The 21,453-nt window shown below is 43.8% G+C and overlaps 1 protein-coding gene across 5 annotated transcripts in view; it reads right to left on the bottom strand.

The window, feature by feature from the left end:
- Positions 1–1,989: 1,989 nt before the first annotated feature.
- LOC110508645 (zinc finger protein 521) overlaps positions 1,990–21,453 on the bottom strand; it is a 144,418-nt gene continuing 124,954 nt past the window's right edge. For all 5 annotated transcript variants that reach the window (XM_021589322.2, XM_036967105.1, XM_036967103.1 and 2 more), the window contains one exon: positions 1,990–3,790. In XM_021589322.2, the coding sequence (XP_021444997.1) occupies positions 3,761–3,790 (30 nt within the window). In that variant the 3' untranslated portion in view covers positions 1,990–3,760. The remainder of the gene's footprint in view (positions 3,791–21,453) is intronic.

Genomic DNA, 21,453 nt, shown 5'->3' with positions numbered 1-21,453 from the left:
AGTGCACATGTGCGTTTGTGTTTTTCATTGCTGAGGCTGGCTCGCGAAAGGGAGGCCACAGTGGTTCCGATGATACGCCTCACAAGTGAATTTAATTAAATCATAAATATGAGCTGGAGGCCGCCACCCAATTTAACGTAATAGATGATGTGGGCCAGTCCATCTCTGGCAACGCAAAGTTCTGGACCCGTTTAGAATGCCCTTGAAGCTTATTAAAAGTGGCTGGCATGAGAAGACGCAAGCAAAGTTGTTTAATGGCTGCCCAGCTTGCGTTCTGCTTGACAGTCAGAGGAAGGCCCAAAAAATAGTCCAAGACTCCAGCCACAGAAGCCTTAGACTGTTCTCTCGGCTGCCGCACGGCAAGTCTGGAACCAACAGGACTCTAAACAGCTTCTATCCTCAAGTCATAAGACTGCTAAATAGCTCATCAAATTTCCACCCGCTGCTGCTACCTTGTATTATCTATCCCGGTGCCTTGTCACTTTAACCCTCCCTACATATTCTGTACATAGCTACCTCAATTACCTCATACCCCTGCACATCGACTCGGTACTGGTACTGGTACTCCTTATATATTGCCATGTTATTGTTATTCACTGTGCTATTTCCTTGTGTCACTATTTCTATTTAGATTTTTTTTTTTACCTTTAACTCGTAAGCATTTCACCGTTAGTCTACATCTGTTGTAACACTGGTGGAAAGATCTATTCCATTCCATTTCTGCATTTGGAATGTGGTGGGATTCCATTTCAATTGGGAAAGATTGTCAGTCAAAAAAGCACAATGAAGAGGGGTCCAAACAAAAGGCAGATAAAACCTCTACATCGGGTAATACAAACCAGATACCTGATCAGCAATACGAATAAGTGTTCATTAGGTTACGGTGAAGGAGAATCCAGTGTAAGTAATTGTCCTTGACGTGCGCAGATAAAGTGACATTTTTCGCCATCGTGATCAATAGTCTTGTCTGGACAAGATTGTTTCTGCGAGCAGTCAACCATCCTACAGACAGACCAGAGGGAGGTGCTATGTGTTTATATATGTTATTGTATTGGTATATAAAAACAGCAAGCAGGAGAAACAGTATACGATGTACAAATTAATATTCCCAAGCGCTGACTTCTTTAATCGATATATTTCAAATCTTAATTTTGGTTTGAAAAAAAGTGGCATTGATCATCCTATTGAAAACATAGCAAAACGTATTTCAGAATCCCACCCCAAGTACTATCAACATCTTAGTCAAATGTATACTTTTTCATGACGGACTCATGTCCCTGGTCATAACAGTTATTTTTCGACTTTCTGTTTTTCATCTCATTGTTATGAGGAATCATCTGTAAAGACAGACAGATGTTACTATATGGGGCTTTGTCCCATTCAGTGCAGACATAATTTCCTTCCAGTGGTCCCCTGGAGAGCTGCAGGCTCCCTAATAGGCCTGGTGCGAGGGTGTGTGGAATGGGACCGCACAGGGTGATGGGTAATGGAGTCATTAATAACACAGACCTCCCTTAAGATCCTCAGCTGTTCGTTAGGCAGAAGCCCCAGTGGAACCAAGGGAAAGGCAGGTAGCCTAGTGGTTAGCGCATTGGGCCAATAACTGAAAGGTTGCTGGATCGAAATCCCTGAGCTGACAAGGTAAAAATCTGCCATTCTGCCCCTGAACAAGGCAGTTAACCTGTTCCCCGGTAGGCTGTCATTGTAAATAAGAATTTGTTCTTTACTGACTTGCCTAGTTAAATGAAGGTCTAACTAGGCTAAAAGGAAGCAATTTGATTTAAAACCAAAAATCCAAAAGTAAGGTTTTGAAGATGATCACGTTCATGCTGTCAAGGGCCCATCTTGTTACTTAATCAAATTAATTGATCCACACACACACACACACACACACACACACACACACACACACACACACACACGTGAGCACAAACACACAAATGCACATACACACAAACACATGAACACACAAATGAAGGGCCGTAGGAGCCGTTTTCTCATACATGTTTAATATTTTATCACATGTGCAACACAAAAATGAGGTCTGCCAAATACAGAACTCCATATTTGTACAATAACATTTGAATAACATCAGAGAAGAGAACTGTCCTTTTGCTGCAGCAGGAGATGGTGGTTAGTTTCCTGTAAACTGAGTATGAACAATTCTCAATCAAAAGGTCAAAACATTAAAGTTTCATACAAAAGTGCATCTCAGGTTCAATGAATGCAAAAACATTTACAGATGTGGGATCTTAATTTAATCACCTTGTTGTTGCAGGAAATGTCCTGCATATCAGGAAATGAAATCTTGTAATGTACTCGAGATTTAAAAAGGCTTCTAAAGTTTGTCTTGATTTGACTTGATTTTGAATTGATTTTGAATAGATTTTTCCTAACCAAAAAATGTATCAACTGCTACAAAAATGGTAATGAATTATAATCCACACAATAATTCACATTTCCTGTTGCTGCAGAATGATTTTCCTGCTGTAAAACTGGTCAAATTAAGATCCTACATCTGTAACAGATTGATTTATATTGGTGTATAATAACGCCACAATGGCTTCCAGCTTGAGCAGAGAGCAGAGCAATGGGATACCGCAGGAAACGAGGAAGGAAGGGGATAAGTTGGGAACTCTTCAGGAGAGCCCAGGACATAGGTTTCATAAGCACATCCCTACAGAGAGACGTAATACATGTATAGTCTCCACAACAACCCCAAATCAAAATGGATGTATTCCACATTGCAAAAAAATCTAAAATACAAAGAGCTAACAAAAACGAGAAGAAAAAAATTCCAGTAATCTCCAGGCTTGAACGAGCAGTAAACATTAATAACAGAATTGTACAGGTTTAAATCAGTGGGCTGGAGATCCCCCCCCCCCCCCCCATAATGCTCTAGGAGACACAGGGGGTTCACAATGCCTCTGTTCCCGTGCCAACCAGAGGAGCTAGCTGGCCTTTCCAAATCTGTGTCACTGCTTTTGCATATATCAGAACCCTATCCTGTTTTTCCTTCTTTTTTTCTCTTCCTTTCATTCGAACTTGCGCAGGCAGGAGGACCAGATTAAATGCACCATTCAGTCCTCAGCTGGTCTTCTAGAAGGACAGCCATGTTGGAATGAGACCCGTGATGTCACAATCTCAGGTTCGGCTGGTGATCAAGCACCCCGCTACCCGCTTCAGTAACGAGTGACCAGGTCAGGATAGTGTCCACATACAGGAAATGGGCACTGATGAAAAGGGTCCTGACTGACCATACCACAACTTCCTGTTCCCTACATAATAATACCCCACATTGGCACCCTGTTTCACCAACACATTATTGATGAATTCCACCTCTTCTGACTGACAGTGGCATTGTCATTTTTTTGTAGTTCTTTTTTTGGGGACAAACGGTTCAGAACTGTACAATGGCAAATACTGTATAAGACTGCAATATAGCTGAAGTTATTAAGCAACACATGAACAATTTCTATTTACAAAGATAGTTGGCCAGTTTTGTTGAAATAACAACCAGTCAAAGACCAGAGCTAAGTTTTTCTGTCCTTTTTTCACCCCTCTGTCTTTCATCCGTCTTTCTTCTTTTTTAGTGTGTGACATGTTCCTTCCCGATGTGAACTGAATCCAAAGTTCAGCGCAAAAGAGCCAGTGGGATATTGCACTGAAGGTGGCTGGAGGACCGACCGGGTCAGACATGATTCTCCTCCTCGCCGTATGGTTCTCCTCTCCTCCTCAGGTCCACTGATAATCTGCCTGGTTAACTGCTGTGCTGAGTCAACATGTGGTTCTGAAATGGAGGAATAACCGAGAGAGAAAGAAAGGAATGAAACTACTGAATCAATATCAAATTCAACACAAGGACATTTGATTTAATTCAATTTTTTTTCCATTTAGCAAGTTTGAATTCGAACACTTTCATAACCTAAAATAAATAAATATTTTTCCACATCAAGGCAGACTTTAATACTGTAGAATTCACCATTGCTTTTCAGAGGGTTAGTGATTGACGTAGTGTTGTGAGTGGTGAATGTCATGTTGTGGGTTTATGTGGCGTTTGCATTACCCAAATCCAATCAAAACCGAGCAGCAGTCAATAGTTATATGGATCAATATGTCCTGGAGTTAAATATGGTGAAGTCCTCTACTGGCATGTCACTGCTGAGCTGACAATGCCTCCCTCCCTCCAACATCTCAATCCCCAACCAACAATGCCAACATCAGACCAATGGCTGTGGCCATGGAAACAACAGTTACCATGTAATACCCGTGATGGAATATATGAATCACCATATTAATTAGAATAACAACAGATCAATTACACTTGCGATTCAGATGTAGCAATTAGAGAAATGTCATATACTACAGAAAAATAAGTACAGGATTTCTGAGGATGTTTGAATATCTTTACACACGCACGCACGCACACGCCGGTTTGGTGAGAGAGAGTGGTTGTAGCGGGGACAGCTGTGCCAGCTAGGTTTTTTTTAAAGGGAGGGAGTGTGGACCAGGGGGGGGTGTAACTGGAGTCCCTGGTGGGCTGAATCCAGGTCATCTTTTGAAGTGACTGCTAATCCCTTTAATGCAAACCACATGCCCCACTTGCTGCACCCTGTTAAAAACACGGCCTTGGACTCTCTACACTGGCACGGACAAGACACACCTGTTACACACTCATCAGCACGCATGCACGCACTGACACCGATTATACACACATGAACACTGACATTCAAACACACACACATACACAAACGCTTACTCTGGGTAAGACTGAATTATATTTGAATAAACAACATGGAAAGAGCCTGAGCCATGAAAGGTTGTGTCTCCTACAGCCTTAGCCATGAAGGTGAGTTTAGCAATGTACTGACTACAGTCACCTTCAGTCTTATCAACATAGCAGCATCCCTCAGGCAGGCTAGGCCTCGTCCATTACTCCCCTCCACCCCTCCCTCTTTACCCTTTCAAGTGCCTCCATACAAAGCATTTAAACACCTCGACACCTTTCCTTTCAGCCGGAGCGATTACTTTCCGACAGGTGGGATAATAAGCTGTTTGACGGGGGGCAGGAGGGAGTGTGACCCCTGGAAGGGTTAGCCTCGGCTCACCTGGGCCCCCGTCGGGGCCCCTGCACTCCTTTCTAAAGAGCCGGCCCTGGCCTTTCCTCTGTTTCCCTCTCCTCTCTCTCTCTTCCCTCTCTTCTCTCTGTGAAATAAAGCTCCTTTAAGTGAGTCTGGGAGGAGACTCCCCACGGGACGACCACCCCTCCCTCTCCCCTCATACCCCGGTGAAGACATCCGTGGCGTTGCTGGGGAGGGACAGGAGCACGGCAACCCTATTAATGAATGCGGCCCAGTACCCGTCAGCCCGGCTCCTCGGCGACTTACAGAAGCCCCTGCAGTACGTGACTTCAAATGGCAGGATATTGACATGGAACGAGCAAAGCAGTTGGGAGAGAGTGTGTGTGTTTTTCTCTCGTCTGTGTGTATGTATGTATGTGTGTGTGTGTGTGTGTGTGTCTGGACCCCAAAGGAACGTAGCTCCTTGGATATAATGTAGGGCTCGTAACAGCTATTACAGGGGAAAATACCCCCCCCCTGGGGAGTACCCCCCGCCCATCCCCGTCTCAGCTCTGTCTGACACACACTGCATTCTACCTTTTCCTTAAACATGCCAGGAGTTTTTCCTCACTGAGGGCTTTTTCAAGGACGGTGCTAAACGACTTCAGTTGCAGTGGCAGCCATGCAGGCTGGAGGGAAATAGAAAGAAAAGAAAGAAAGAGAGAAAAAAAAGGTAAAAAGAAAATGATACCTTTACCTCTGTGGATATTGAACTCCACAGAGTGGAAGAGAGACACTGTTCTGTCTGTATATCAGTGGAGACCACAGGGGGGGGAGAGGGAGAGAGAGAGAGAGTCAGAGAGAGAGAGAGACAGAGAGAGAGAGAGAGAGAGAGAGAGAGAGAGAGTTTCTGGCCAATGTGTGCAACTCTTCACTCAGTGTAATTCAGCCAAATATGCACTACCGTTCAAAGGTTTGGGGTCATTAAAGTAACATCAAATTGATCAGAAATACAGTGTATGTAACGCTCGTCGTCGTAAGGAAGAGTGGACCAAAGCGCAGCGTGGAAAGTGTTCATGATCTTTATTGTCAAGAATCACTCAAAACAAAAATTACGAATACAAAAACGAAAGCGAACATTTCCGTCAGGCACAGATACTAAACGGAAAACAACACCCCACAAAACCCAAACGGAAAATGATAACTTTTATAGGATCCCCAATCAGAGAGAACGATAGACAGCTGCCTCTGATTGGGAACCACACTAGGAAAAAACAACAAAGAAATAGAAAACAGATTCTCCCACCCGAGTCACACCCTGACCTAACCAAACATAGGGAATAAATAAGGATCTCTAAGGTCAGGGTGTGACAGTGTAGACATTGCTAATGTTGTAAATGACTATCGTAGCTGGAATCAGCAGTTTTTTTTTATGGAATATCTACAAAGGCGTACAGAGGCCCATTATCAGCAACCATCACTCCTATGTTCCAATGGCACGTGGTGTTAGCTAATCCATGTTTATCATTTTAAAAGGCTAATTGATCGTTAGAAACCCTATTGAAATTACGTTAGCACAGTTGAAAACTGTTGTCCTGATTAAAGAAGCAATACAACAGTCCTTCTTTAGACTAGTTGAAGACTGACGAGTTTCAGAAGAAAGTACTTTGTTTCTGGCCATTTTGAGCCTGTAATCGAACCCAATAATGCTGATTCTCCAGATTTTTAAATTTTTTTTATGAATTTTTACCCCTTTTTCGTGGTATCCAATTGTTGTAGTAGCTACTATCTTGTCTCATCGCTGCAACTCCCGTACGGGCTCGGGAGAGACAAAGGTTGAAAGTCATGCGTCCTCCGATACACAACCCAACCAGCCGCACTGCGCCCGGCCCGGCCCGCCACAGGAGTCGCTGGTGCGCGATGAGACAAGGACATCCCTACCGACCAAGCCCTCCCTAACCCGGACGAAGCTAGGCCAATTGTGCGTCGCCCCACGGACCTCCCGGTCACGGCCGGTTACAACAGAGCCTGGGCGCGAACCCAGGGACTCTGATGGCACAGCTGGCGCTGCAGTACAGCGCCCTTAACCACTGCGCCACCCGGGAGGCCGTCGTCAGTCTATTCTTGTTCTAAGAAATGAAGGCTATTCCATGCGAGAAATTGCCAAGAAACTGAAGATCTGTACAACGCTGTGTACTACTCCCTTCACAGAACAGCTCAAACTGGCTCTAACCAGAATAGAAAGATTGGGAGGCCCCGGTGCACAACTGAGCAAGAGGACAAATACATTTGAATGTCTAGTTTGAGAAACAGACTGGCAGCTTCATTAAATAGTACCCGCAAAACACCAGTCTCAACGTCAACCGTGAAGAGGTGACTCCGGGATGCTGGCCTTCTAGCTGCCAGTTGAGGACTTGTGAGGCGTCCATTTCTCAAACTAGACACTCTAATGTACTTGTTTTGTCACAAACTGAAATTGCAGAGCTATTTCTGCATAATGCACAATTCATAACAGATTGACTGACCCAATCCCCGAAACTCATTACCCCACATCTCCTTGCTAACCCCATCTCCTTTCCCCCCAACCCCCAATCTCCCCCCAATCACCCAATTTTCTTACCCCCATTCTCCCCTCTCCCTTACCCCCCATCGTCCTTCTTCCCAACCACTCACTGGGCTCCACAATAAGGCTGTATTGCAGGCCCCATTTACCAGCAGAGCTAAGGTAAAACCCTTAGTAGTCAATTCTCCATTAAATTAAATTTTACTCTGATCAATAATGTGCACCCGCCTCTCTCCCTAGTGAATACTGTGTCTGAGAAGCCTCTTCTTCTTCCTCTCTCTCCTTGATCGACTGGCTCTCTGCCACTGTTAACCCTCCATCCGCCTTCTTTCATCTGATTACATCATATCCCTGCAACGCCCTTGGGGGCAGAGGAAGGAGAGGGGGGAGAATGCCCGGCAGGGGACCTGTGTACCCATGCAAACAGGTGCAACATGTCTTAGGAATTTAACAGAGAGAAGAAGAGGGAGTGAGAGTGAGAGAAAGAGTGCGAGAGGGAGAGAGGGAAAGTGCATGCAGGCTGGGGAGTTGATTTATTAACTAATCATTCTTTATGTCGTTTCCCATTCCTCTGGTAACCATCGATAGCACCGGTCCAGTACGGCAAGGCAACAGAGGTGTGTGTGCCTGTTACATCAGCTCTGAGGAGGAAAAGGCCAAACGGATCAGCGGCCATTTTGAACCTCTCATTTACTCCTACACATCTAATCTACAAACTACCCAAAACAGACAGTCAAGAGTGATGAAATAGTTATGAAATCTATCAAAACTTTTGGCTAGTAATTAGTTGATAATACATACATATAGGCAAAACTCTATCAGGACTAAGAAATCATCTGACACTGTCATTCTTATTGGTTGTAACCAGAGTTCTGCGTTTATAGAGTGTTCAGAAAGCTGATAGAGTGAACAATAATGAGTCTCTAAGCTTGGGTCTTGGGGGACCCCTGAATCTCGGGGAAAGTCGAGGAGAAATTATATTATACAAGTGTGAGGCCAGGCAACTCAGAGCACTTAGGCCAGGCCAGGTGAAAAACATCAGCTCCATTAGGCCTCAAAGAGCCATACTTCAAATGTTAAACATTTGTTCTCATGTTTTATGAGCACCAATTCACAACACTAATTAGGTTTCCATCCAACCTTTTGATGCGAGTAAAGTATGTTGGATAGAAATGTCACAACAGGCCTGATGGAAACAGAACATTTGTCTGTAAACTTTCCAAATGTAGACATCACAAAATACGGTAGACATTATGCGAAAAATGTCGGTGGAAATGCTTTTATGAGCAAATAGTGATATAATAACCATCATATCAAAATAAAATTGGAGTCCCGAGATGACATGTAGTGTGGTCCTCCCGATTTCAAGTTTTCATCTCATCTCATTCATTCCAATCTTGCAACCTTACAGTTAACAAGTTCAATGCTCTAACCACCTGCCTCTCATTGCACTCCACGAGGAGCCTGCCTGTTACGCAAATGCAGTAGAAGCCAAGGTAAGTTGCTAGCTAGCATTAAACTTATCTTATAAAAAAAAAATCTATCATAATCACTAGTTAACTACACATGGTTGATGATAGTACTAGTTTATCTAGTGTGTCCTGCGTTGCATATCATCGATGCAACGCTGGGGGATGATTTTACAAAAGCGCATTTGCGAAAAAAGCACAATCGTTGGACGACTGTACCTAACCATAAACACCAATGCCTTTCTTAAAATCAATACACAAAAGTATACCTGCATATTTAGCTAAAATAAATCCAGGTTAGCAGGCAATATTAACCAGGTAAAATTGTGTCATTTCTCTTGCGTTCATTGCACGCAGAGTCAGGGTATATGCAAGTTTGGGCAGCCTGGCTCATTGCGAACTAATTTGCCAGAATGTTACGTAATTATAATTTTTGTTTTTTAAAATTAATTTGACCCCATTTTCCTCCCCAATTTCATGGTATCCAATTGTTAGTAGCTACTATCTTGTCTCATCGCTACAACTCCCGTACGGGCTCGGGAGAGACGAAGGTTGAAAGTCATGCGTCCTCCGATACACAACCCATCCAAGCTGCACTGCTTCTTAACACAGCGCGCATCCAACCCGGAAGCCAGTCGCACCAATGTGTCGGAGGAAACACCATGCACCTGGCAACCTTGGTTAGCGTGCACTGCGCCCGGCCCGCCAAAGGAGTCGCTGGTGCGCGATGAGACAAGGATGTCCCTACCGGCCAAACCCTCCCTAACCCGGGCGACGCTAGGCCAATTGTGCGTCGCCCCACGGACCTCCCGGTTGCGGCCAGTTACGACAGAGCCTGGGCACGAACCCAGAGTCTCTGGTGGCACAGCTGGTGCTGCAGTACAGCGCCCTTAACCACATGTCACGTAATTATGACATAACATTGAAGGTTGTCCAATGTAACAAGAATATTTAGACTTAGGGATGCCACCAGTTAGATAAAATACAGAACGGTTCCGTATTTCACTGAAATAATAAACGTTTTGTTTTCGAAATGATAATTTCTGGATTCGACCATATTAATGACCAAAGGATCGTATTTCTGTGTGTTATTATGTTATAATTAAGTCTATGATTTGATAGAGCAGTCTGACTGAGCGATGGTAGTCAGCAGCAGGTTCGTAAGCATTCATTCAAACAGCACTTTTGTGCGTTTTGCCAGCAGCTCTTCGCAAGCACAGCGCTGTTTATGACTTCAAGCCTATCAGCCTAATGGCTGGTGTAACCGATGTGAAATTGCTAGCTAGTTAGCTTGATGTGCGCTAATAGCGTTTCAAACGTCACTCGCTCTGAGACTTGGAGTAGTTATTCTCCTTGCTCTGCAAGGGCCGCAGCATTTGTGGAGCGATGGGTAACACTGCTTCGAGTGTGGCTGTTGTCGATGTGTTCCTGGTTCGAGCCCAGGTAGGGGCGAGGAGAGGGACGGAAGCTATACTGTTACACTGGCAATACTATAGTGCCTATAAGAACATCCAATAGTCAAAGGTATATGAAATACAAATGGTATAGAGAGAAAGAGTCCTATAAATACTATATTAACTACAACCTAAAACCTCTTACCTTGGAATTGAAGTCTCATGTTAAAAGGAACCACCAACTTTCATATGTTCTCATGTTCTGAGCAAGGAACTCAAACGTTAGCTTTTTTACATGGCACATATTGCACTTTTACTTCTCCAACACTTTGTTTTTGATTTATTTAAACCAAATTGAACATGTTTCATTATTTATTTGAGGCTAAATTGATTTTTATTGATGTATTTTATTAAGTTCAAATAAGTTCATTCAGTATTGTTGTAATTGTCATTATTGCAAATGTATATATTTTTTACATTTATTTAATCGGTATCTGCTTTTTCTGGTCCTCCAATAATCATTATCGGCGTTGAAAAATCATAATCGATCGACCGCTAGCCAAAACCCAGGCTTTCCAAACAATTAACTTTGGGCCATGTAATGTATGAACATGAACTTAACCTTGCTTCTAAATCATACATTCATATGAGCAAGGGATTCTACAGATTCTAGTTCTAACTCCCATTTCTTCTGCTACATGTATCCAAATCAAATCCAAAATCAAATCAAATGTTATATATATGATAGGATGTATAGACATTATGGACAGTATATGGATAGAATATATAGTATATCTGAAGAATACATGGATAGAATAGCAATAGTTGAATAGGATGACCTTGACAAGAATACAGTATATACATATGAAATAGGTAAAACAGTATGTAAACATTATTGAAGTGACCAGTGTTCCATCCAAGACATCCATCATTTTGCTATTGTCAGCAGCAAGCCCTCCCCATGTCTAGTCAGTAGCAGCAAGCCCTCCCCATGTCTAGTCAGTAGCAGCTAGCCTCCCCATGTTTAGTCAGTAGTGGCTAGCCCTCCCCATGTCTAAGCAGGAGCAGCTAGCCCTCCCCATATCTAGTCAGTAGCAGCTAGCCTCCCCATGTCTAGTCAGTAGCAGCTAGCCTCCCCATGTCTAGTCAGTAGTGGCTAGCCCTCCCCATGTCTAAGCAATAGCAGCTAGCCCTCCCCATGTTTAGTCAGTAGTGGCAAGCCCTCCTCATATCTAGTCAGTAGTGGCTAGCCCTCCCCATGTCTAGTCAGTAGTGGCTAGCCCTCCCCATGTCTAGTCAGTAGTGGCTAGTCCTTCCCATGTCTAAGCAGTAGCAGCTAGCCCCCCATGTCTAAGCAGTAGCGGCTAGCCCTCCAGAATGTATAAGAAGTAGCAGCTAGCCTCCCCATGTCTAGTCAGTAGAGGCTAGCCCTCCCATGTCTTGTCAGTAGCGGTAGCCCTCCCATGTCTAGTCAGTAGCGGCTAGCCCTCCCATGTCTAGGCAGTAGCGGCTAGCCCTCTAGAATGTATAAGCAGTAGCAGCTAGCCTCCTAATGTCTAGTCAGTAGTGGCTAGCCCTCCCCATGTCTAAGCAGTAGCAGCTAGCCTAGGGCTGTGGCAGTCAATACATTTTGTCAGCCGGTGATTGTCAAGCAAATAACTGCAGGTCTCACGGTAATTGACTGTTCATTAACATAAACACAATTGGTATGGCCTGGCTTCCACGCATAGCCTACAATCCAATGATGCAGACCTTTGGAACATCTACATTTTAAAAAGTCTAATAAATCTATATAATATAGCCTACACCATCACAATAAATCCATAATTTAAGAAAATGTAGTACTCCGAGTTGTCCTCATGTTAGGCCCTGATCTGGCTATGCCATATGGCTGTGGGCTACACTAGTGCATTTGGAAAACAATATGTGCTTAGAATTCCGTGGCATTATTTTATGGTATGAAGAATACAATTGAACATAGCTGAATAAAATATAAAGGATATTTTCTCCAAACGATTTGAGGGAGTGCACACATGCGGCTATTGTGTTGAGCAGTTATCAAAGAAACAGGTCCTCCTACAGTGCCTTGCAAAAGTATTCGGCCCCCTTGAACTTTGCGACCTTTTGCCACATTTCAGGCTTCAAACATAAAGATATAAAACTGTATTTTTTTGTGAAGAATCAACAACAAGTGGGAAACAATCATGAAGTGGAATGACATTTATTGGATATTTCAAACTTTTTTAACAAATCAAAAACTGAAAAATTGGGCGTGCAAAATTATTCAGCCCCCTTAAGTTAATACTTTGTAGCGCCACCTTTGCTGCGATTACAGCTGTAAGTCGCTTGCACGCCCAATTTTTCAGTTTTTGATTTGTTAAAAAAGTTTGAAATATCCAATAAATGTCGTTCCACTTCATGATTGTGTCCCACTTGTTGTTGATTCTTCACAAAAAAATACAGTTTTATATCTTTATGTTTGAAGCCTGAAATGTGGCAAAAGGTCGCAAAGTTCAAGGGGGCCGAATACTTTCGCAAGGCACTGTATATGCTTTATTTAGAGTTATTAATGCAACTTTAGTTGTGATACAAAAGTTGTGTTATATGTTTTGATTTTTAATACATTCTAAGGCTGCAAGATGCGACTGTACTGATGATTTGAAAAAAGTTGCATGAAAGGCATGTGCTCTGCTTTGTTATTTTTGTGCAGGTTGCACACACTTCATCAGTCTCTCATTCACAATTTGACAAACACAATAATCTGTGCCTTTTGCGGCCAGTGGCCGTTGTGCTCTTGGGCTGAATATAATAATTATAATTCCCTTCTCTTGGCTGCATGCTCCGAAGCACCTCTCACTCACATGGCTCTCTCAGATAGCTAAATTCTTATTAGCCAATGCCCGTCATGTGATCGGGTCTTTCTCACAGGCTACAAGTGACACATCGGGGATGCAACTGCGAGTGTCCTTTCCAAATCCCAGATGCATATTGAAGATACTGCATAGCCTATAGAAATGTTGCGAAACATGAGCTCATGGGCTTTCATGAAGTGTTTGATTAGATTTTCGATTACATTTACATTGATGTCAGAGTGATTAGAGGGACAATAGAGTGTTGAGTACCAGGCAGTTAACAAGTTTGGTAGGCTACTAATGACCATCAGCAGCATCAGAGCTTGGAGAAGCCTAATTACCGTGACTAAACGATCACGTGGTATTTGACTGCCGTCAAGACTCATGACCGGATCCCGTCTGAGTAGTGATTGTGTGTTGACTATTACCGGTGTAGCGGTAATACGCTCACCGTAACAGCCCGAGGCTAGCCCCCCATGTCTAGTCAGTGTGAGCTGAAACTACCTCTCTGCTTGTAGCTGTCATAAGTCTGCTAACATAGCTGCATCTGGAGCACGGGGAGGAAGCGGAGCGCCAAACCACAGAGATCCAGCCGCAGCACACTGCTAGTCATCAGTCAGGAGTTTAATTAAGGCATAAGAGCAGAGCAGGCTGCCGCTGAGCTATACTGAGACAAAGACCTCACAGGCCTCAGAACAGATAACAGGTTAAAGGCCCAGTGCAGTCAAAAACATGATTTCCTATGTTTTATATATATTTCCACAATATGAAGTTGGAATATCACTGTGAAATTGTGAAAATTATGATAAAAATGCTTGAAAATACCGCCTGAAATTTCTGCCTGTTTTGGTTTGATGGAGTTTTGGCCTGCCTGGTGACACCACCAGGAGATACATGAGTTAATAGACCAATAAGAAACAGAGTTGCAAACCTCCACTCCCCACTCAGACCACTGACAGACAGTCTTATTATTTCTTGCTCTTTGTTAAGAAGCTATTTGTATTTCTCTTTGACCATTAACCATTTGACCTTTAAACATGAACACTGGGCTGCTTTAAGAGACACATATATGGGTCATGCTGTATCTGAACTACGAACACAAAGCACTGGGCAAATTATATTCCATTCCACAAAGCACTAAATAGCCATTGTGTTCTAGGGTGTGTTATTGTGTTTTCCACATATTGTAACAAAACTGATCATATATGACCTGTGTCTGTGAAGTTCACCCTTACGACCAGACAGAGCAGGCCCATGCGGTCCCAGTACTACGTTCCCTGGGTCCCGTCTGAGTAGTGATTGTGTGTTGACGAACACAAGCCAGTATTGACTCAGTCCCCCTTTGCTTGGAGTGAGCCTTATTCCCCACTGTTGGCATGTCCACTAGGGGTGTAATCCCTTCCTGTTTGGCCTCAGGCCAGGTTTACTGCTAGCCAGTTTAGCCAATGAAGAATACAAACAAATAAATAAATAAAACTAGCAGCTGGCATTCTCCACAGTCAACACTTATCAGGCCGTAGGGAGAGCCGACCTCGTCCGCTGTTTGGCCACAACCACCACGGTCTCCTTGGTAACCGACCGTCTTGTTTGAAGTGTGGTGCCTGGGGACTCGTGGACATTCAGTACAGCTCTGGGGCTAGGGTGGGGAGTCTTTGGTGTGTGTTTGTCTGTGTGTCCGTGTCCGTGTGTGTGTGTGTGTCTTATTAGCCTGGCATGTGGTTATGTGTATAATAGCTATGTAATAAATGAGTAATAGCTGGAATTGTCTGGCTGGATGTACAAAAGACCTAAAACAACGGTGAAATCCTTCTCTTCTGAGGTGTAGTGAGAAAAGACAGACCACCCGATTGGAGGGCTAGTGTGCTTTGTTCCTCCAAATGATACTCATTACCCTGTCTAAGTAGACAAGTGAATGGTGCTAGAAACCCACTATGGGGTGATCCTGCTGTTTGACTGAGATAGCAAAACAACTGCACAACCGCTGGGTTATTATGGAGCCTCATTATGTGAAGAGACTAGAGGAAAGGAGAGAGAGAGAGAGAGAGAGAGAGAGAGAGAGAGAGAGAGAGAGAGAGAGAGAGAGAGAGAGAGAGAGAGAGAGAGAGAGAGAGAGAGAGAGAGAGAGAGAGAGAGAGAGAGAGAGAGGGGGGAATGGGGCGTTAGAAAGTGAGGAGATGGAGAGGAAGAGAAGAGAGGGATAGAGAAAGAGAGATGGAGAGTTGAGGGAAAGAAGGGAGGTGGAGAGAAAGAGTTGGAGATGAAGAGGGAGACGAGAGAAAGAAAGTGAGAGGAAGGGAGATGAGAGAAAGAAAGTGAGAGGAAGGTAGATGAGAGATAAACAGGGAGAGAGGGAGGGAGCTGGAGAAAAATAGAATGTATGTGAGTGTGTGAGGGAGATAAAGAAAAAGCAAGTGAGCGAGAGAAAGGGAGAGAGAATAATCCAAACTGATTTCTGAGGTGATAGCTACAAAACACAGATGCCTTTCCCCACTAAAAATGAAGACTATGACTTAAGAACCCAATTAAGGATCTTTCTTAGGGGAGCCATCTTGGGAAGTAGATGGGGGGATGGGTCTTGGTAGGACATGAGCCCTGGGCTACACAGACTAATTAGACTGAGGCAGGGGGGTAGAGGGGATGGGATCCAAGCCTGTCACTGGGAGGGAGATGGGTTCCATGGAGCTCCACATGTCAGTCCCAGAAACTAAACACAATTACTCTCACATTTAACCACTTCACTTAGGGACAGGAGTTTGACTGGTGTAGGTGATGACGCTACAGCACAGAAATCTCACTCATACAAATCTCACTCATTACTCCTCTGTCTCCCTTGCTGCTATAGCTACTTCAGTGACAGAGTGAATTCTAGGAGCGAATTTGAGGCTACCGTTAGATTGAGCACTTCACAAGGTGAGAGTTGAAACTGTGATGCCAACAAGGAACAAATGCAGTCTCAAGTTTAGCCACTTGTTTGGAGTGAGACAGTTAGGATATTAGCTTTTAACAGCCACACAATTGGTGTCATGTATCATGTCTTTACGAAACAGAAGTGTCTAATAATTACTGTACATACAGTGTTTGAAAATAAATCCATGAGGAAATGTGCGATTGGATTCTGTGAGGACCAGCTAGCCTCAACAGCAATTTGTAGAAACACGTTTAGAATCAGACACTTGCAAAGTGAATCTATTTGACCAGGTAAATTAAACCTGTAATGTATTTCTCATCCAGTGTTAATGACATGCTTTATCAAAGTTGCAGAAAGTCAAATGAAAAGTACAACAGAAACGGTTAGGGAACAGATCAACTCTGGGTGATGGATTTCAACACAGAGCATCCTTGCCTCTCTTTGTTTGGATTTAACTTCTCCCAGTAGAACAGCAAGCGGAGGAGGAAGAAGAAGAGAAAATAATGCCTCAAAGGCTTCTGGGAGTTTTTGTCATGTCTCCCTCCAGACACTGTGTTTGCATGCACACATCAGACCCACCATGGGAGAGGAAGAAACAAAGACACATACTGTACATACACACTCACACAAATGTCTCTCACACACACACACACACACACACACACACACACACACACACACACACACACACACACACACACACACTGCAGAGAGAAAATCCTCTTAGGATCATTAGGTTTGCCATGCTGTCTAATTCTGATCCACCTACAGTAGTAAAGTAGAATGCCGAGACTGAGTTACGTCGTCGCCATTCATCTCACAATGTTTACTTCCCCTTTTACAGCGCTGACGACTGTTTGTACAGCGTGTTTGTACATCATTATAAATAAGCTTAAATATTAATGATGGCGCTTCACAAACACACAGTTGTGCCCTTTTATTTATTTCAACTTTTTTTTGAAATGGTGACAGCACTGTGAGAGAAGAGAAGAACGGCATGTCATTTAAAAAGGTACAAAGAAAAGTTCAAACGCATGTGAAGCTGTCACACTTGGCAGATGAAGATAGTGTATTCTCAGAAAGCTAGGTGTTGGCAAGCCACTGAGGGCTAAACAAATGTAGATCTGCCTCAGAGTGGCACGTGTTAGGGATATGGTGCACTAAAGGTGGGGACATATTCCAAATTGTAAATTCTAAAATCAATCTTCATGGGAATTGTAGTCCCAATTCGCCATGTCTGAATGATGCTTTGCCTCGTTTCGGTTTCTCAAAGTCTGCGAGAGCCCACCAAAAAACACTGACACTCTTAAATAAATAATAATAAATATTAAATAAATATTAAATAATATTTAGTGTGATGACTGTCCGTTTTTTTTGCTCTCGCAGACGTTGAGAAATCACTCTAATATTGTTTACAGAGTGGGCTATGCTATTACACATGCTATGCTATTACACATGATATGCTATTACACATGCTAATGCAATACTATCATTAGCAATACAGTGAACCCATGGTGATTATTCTGCTTTATTTTCAAGATATCATATTTTTTCATAAAAAAAAAGAAGGTATTTTAACAAAAATGATGAATTTCCTTAATTAAAACACAAAAATTGGCCACCGTTTGGCAATAACGGCCGTCACACACTGAGAAAGAAGGAGAGTCTCATTTGTGAGGAGAGGAAGTACAACATGATACAGACATGCTCTTGTCACTTCTAGCACTCATTAAAGAGCTGGAGCTTTGGACCGAGCGGAGTCGTCTTTGAAGGAATCTTTTAAAAGACCCTCCAATTAAGGTGCGTGTCCTGCGGGTATCTAAGGAAAGGGAGAGAAGTCCTTGTATACCCACTCACTGTCCTCCTCTATCAACTGGAGCAGGACTTACAATCTCACGCCGCTCACTTCCAAGGAATGATAATGAAAGGGAAGGATAAAGAAGAGCCCCGGCTAAGTGGAACGGAGGGGAAATCTCATCCCAGAAAGAAAATGCAATCTTCACTGTTGTGTAACTTGAATATCATTGTCTTGTCTTTGGAGGCTTAGGAGCACTAGGGTTCATCGCCATAGAGAGGGAGGAGATATCCCACGCATGTGCACTTGCGGTGCTATCGCAACACAAGCAGGCCAATGATGAGCTGCTGGACTTATGTGCTTCTTTCAACAAATGAACTTCCACTCATAGAAATGTCCAATTTAAGCTGTGACTAATTCACTGCTGCCACCATCAGTTAATAGATCTGCCTCATTAATCCAGTAGAGTAGCAAGCAGAGCATTGTCCATGGCTCAGTTCCTTATGTAACAAGGCAGAGAAAGACACATCCACTGAAGCTAATGCCAAGGAAACAGGAGGAAAAAGTGTATTTTTAAGTTTGCCGTTGTATTTCAGCATGGCTACTCCTAAGTACCCACAAACCCCTGGCTTGTCCGACCAAGGTAATGGGTAGAGACAACCTGAGCATGGGAGGGTGTTAGAGTAGAGTAGATTGGAGGAGAGGAGAGGCTAGAAGAGGACTGTAGGGGTGGTCAGTAGGGGGTAGTGGGAGGTTGAGTGGTCAGAGAGAGAGAGAGAAAATGAGAGAGAGCGAGAGGAAGAAAGCGGATAAACCACACCACAGCTAGCCCTGTTAGCACCAACACTGAACCATTGGCCCTCCCCATCAGCACCTCATGAAATATCTCAAAGGGGTGGTCTATGTGTCTCAATGCTTGGCTAGAGAAAGAGAGAGAAAGAGAGAAAGAGAGAGAAAGAGGGAAAGAGAGAGAGAGAAAGACAGCGAGAAAGGGAGAGAGAGCAGAGTTTCTTCTGGACTGTGGTTTCTGGGGCACCGAGGCCCAGGAGTCAGTCAATCTGTCCGGTCTGAGGGAGGCAGCCGGGCGGGGGTTCCTGGGAGGGCTGATTAGACGGATGCTCTCCCATCATCCATCTCGACAGGCCGGCAAAAATTGGCTCGCCCCTCGCAGGGTAGAGTTCACAGGGGGAGGCGATGGGGGAGGAAGGGTGGATGGCGGGGGAGAGGGGGGAGGCGGTGCGGGAGAGGGGGGTAGCGCTGAATACCTGTCACAGCCTTTGGTCTGTTTCAGGGAATCTCAGCGGCAAATTAATAAAATATCATTGCTGCTTCCCTGTACTTGCCTACCGTGGCAGGCAGCTCTCCCTCTCCTCTCTCTCTCTGCCTGCACTAACCCCCTGACCTCTTCAGACTACTGTGAGAGATGAGGAGCCGAGGTAGCCAGAGAGTGGGCCAGAGTGTCAGGGTGGAGGAGGAGAGAGTAACTCAAAACTCCAGGCAGAGAGAGGAGCAGCATCTATCTCCTCACCGCTGGATGATAGCTCCACTAGAGAGAGATTGACAAATTACTTCACCATGTCAGGGAGACATTCTGAGTAGTGATATAGTCGGCACAAAAACAACAACCCGCAACAAACAACCACTTGTACACAGTACATAAACCTTGACTATATCTCGTATGTGGCAGTGCGGATGCAGTAGAAAAGAGACATCTATATTCTAGAACACTCAGAAGATGTATCTTAAATCGGAAAATACTGTCCGCGTTGTACAACACAAATTCTAGGTCTACAAAGAAAGATGTCCTTCCTTTGAAAACACATTTCTTAATTTCTTCTTCTTCTTCTAAAAAAGGAACCCCAGGGGGAGTTAGAGGTTTTGGTGTTAATCAACTTGTGTGTCTGTAATGATGTGGATTTATGTAAATGTCGTAATGAATGCGTGTTTAAGTGGGAAATGCTTTGCGTGTAGGTGTGTGTGTGTGTGTGCGTCTTTGTGTGTAGGTGTAGGTGTGTGCGCGTCTCTGTTTTGTGTGTGTGTGTGTATGTGTGCACATGTGTCTTTCGGTGTGTGTGTATGCACCCATTGGGGGTTGCTTCTAGAGCATGCCACGGTGCAGTTAGAATATGATGATCGTCTTATCCCTAAGCACAATCCATGCTCTCCTTTTCACAACCCCCTGCTCCACAACAAAGTGCCTTATGTCTTTCATGTTCGCTCACCGTCTCTTCACAAAGGGTGTTAAACAATATAAGCACGAAACAACACCTCCGGGAGCTGGAGGATCACTTCATGCCCAAAAAATGTCAGAGTAAAAAGTTGGAAAAACATCCCCAGGTTATTTGAGATTGTTTACAGGTACTTGTAACAACCCTGGCAATAGCAAAAACACTCAAAACATTAGTTCCAATGACAGATGAAATTGGATAACTAAGACGCTGTGTTTGCCATGTTGTGTTAAGAGAGAGGACTCGATGCTAGCTAGGAGTTTGTTAGAACACACAAGACTTGTAAGTTACTAATCACCTGGTCTTCCATGACCAACCTGTATGTTGGAAGGTGATGCCTCAATCCCTTGTTTAATTCATGGCTGTCTGTTCTGTAGACTCAACTACCTGGTACATAATGATCACATTCACCTTCCTCCTGGCACCACATGGCTCTGTGTTGACTGGCTGAATCTCAATATGAACATCTCCTCTCTGGTCAATGCTAAGCTAAAGCCCAGGATGCACCCTTACGTCAGCTGGCTAGATGCTAATACTTAGCTAGCACCACTAATCCGACCGTGTCTGTGGTGGTTGGGGCTCGTGGTCAGTCGACTGGTGTTCGGTACTAGTGGGTTTCACATGGTGCTTTTTAAAATTTGCTCTACTCAGATGGCTATATTCGTATATTTTAAGGACTCAGTGCTCACGAGGCGCCAACACACAATGTTTCAGATACAAGGGATTTGTACAAGAAACGAGGAAAGACATGGCATGTCCTGCCAGGGCACAATTCCCCAAAAGACGATTGAGCTGGTTGAAAACAACAGATGAAGACTGAAATAAAATAAGGCCTTTTAGTTTTTGTTCAAGTACTCTGAGGACAGTGGGAAGAGATTGCTCGAAAACGGATTATCCCTACAACGTGGAGAGTTCATAAGAGTCCAAATTCTAACTTTGTTGAAGGGCAGATATGGTATCCCTACGGAAACAGATCATATTTAGCCATGAGTGTCTCCTCTGTGATTACAGGGCTGGTAAATGGAGGCATATTATTGACTCAACTGTGTTTCGGCCTCTATACAGTATAGTAATTACTCCCCAAAAAGCACATTCCCCTAATCCTTCTAATTCCAGATATTTTAGGTCTAATAAGCAAATCAAATCATTGTGTATCGGTTGATCACAAATTAGTTTGGAAACCA

This window comes from Oncorhynchus mykiss, chromosome 28 (assembly GCF_013265735.2).
Source record: "Oncorhynchus mykiss isolate Arlee chromosome 28, USDA_OmykA_1.1, whole genome shotgun sequence".
Lineage (NCBI taxonomy): Eukaryota > Metazoa > Chordata > Actinopteri > Salmoniformes > Salmonidae > Oncorhynchus > Oncorhynchus mykiss.
This window is presented reverse-complemented; position numbering and strand designations above follow the sequence as displayed.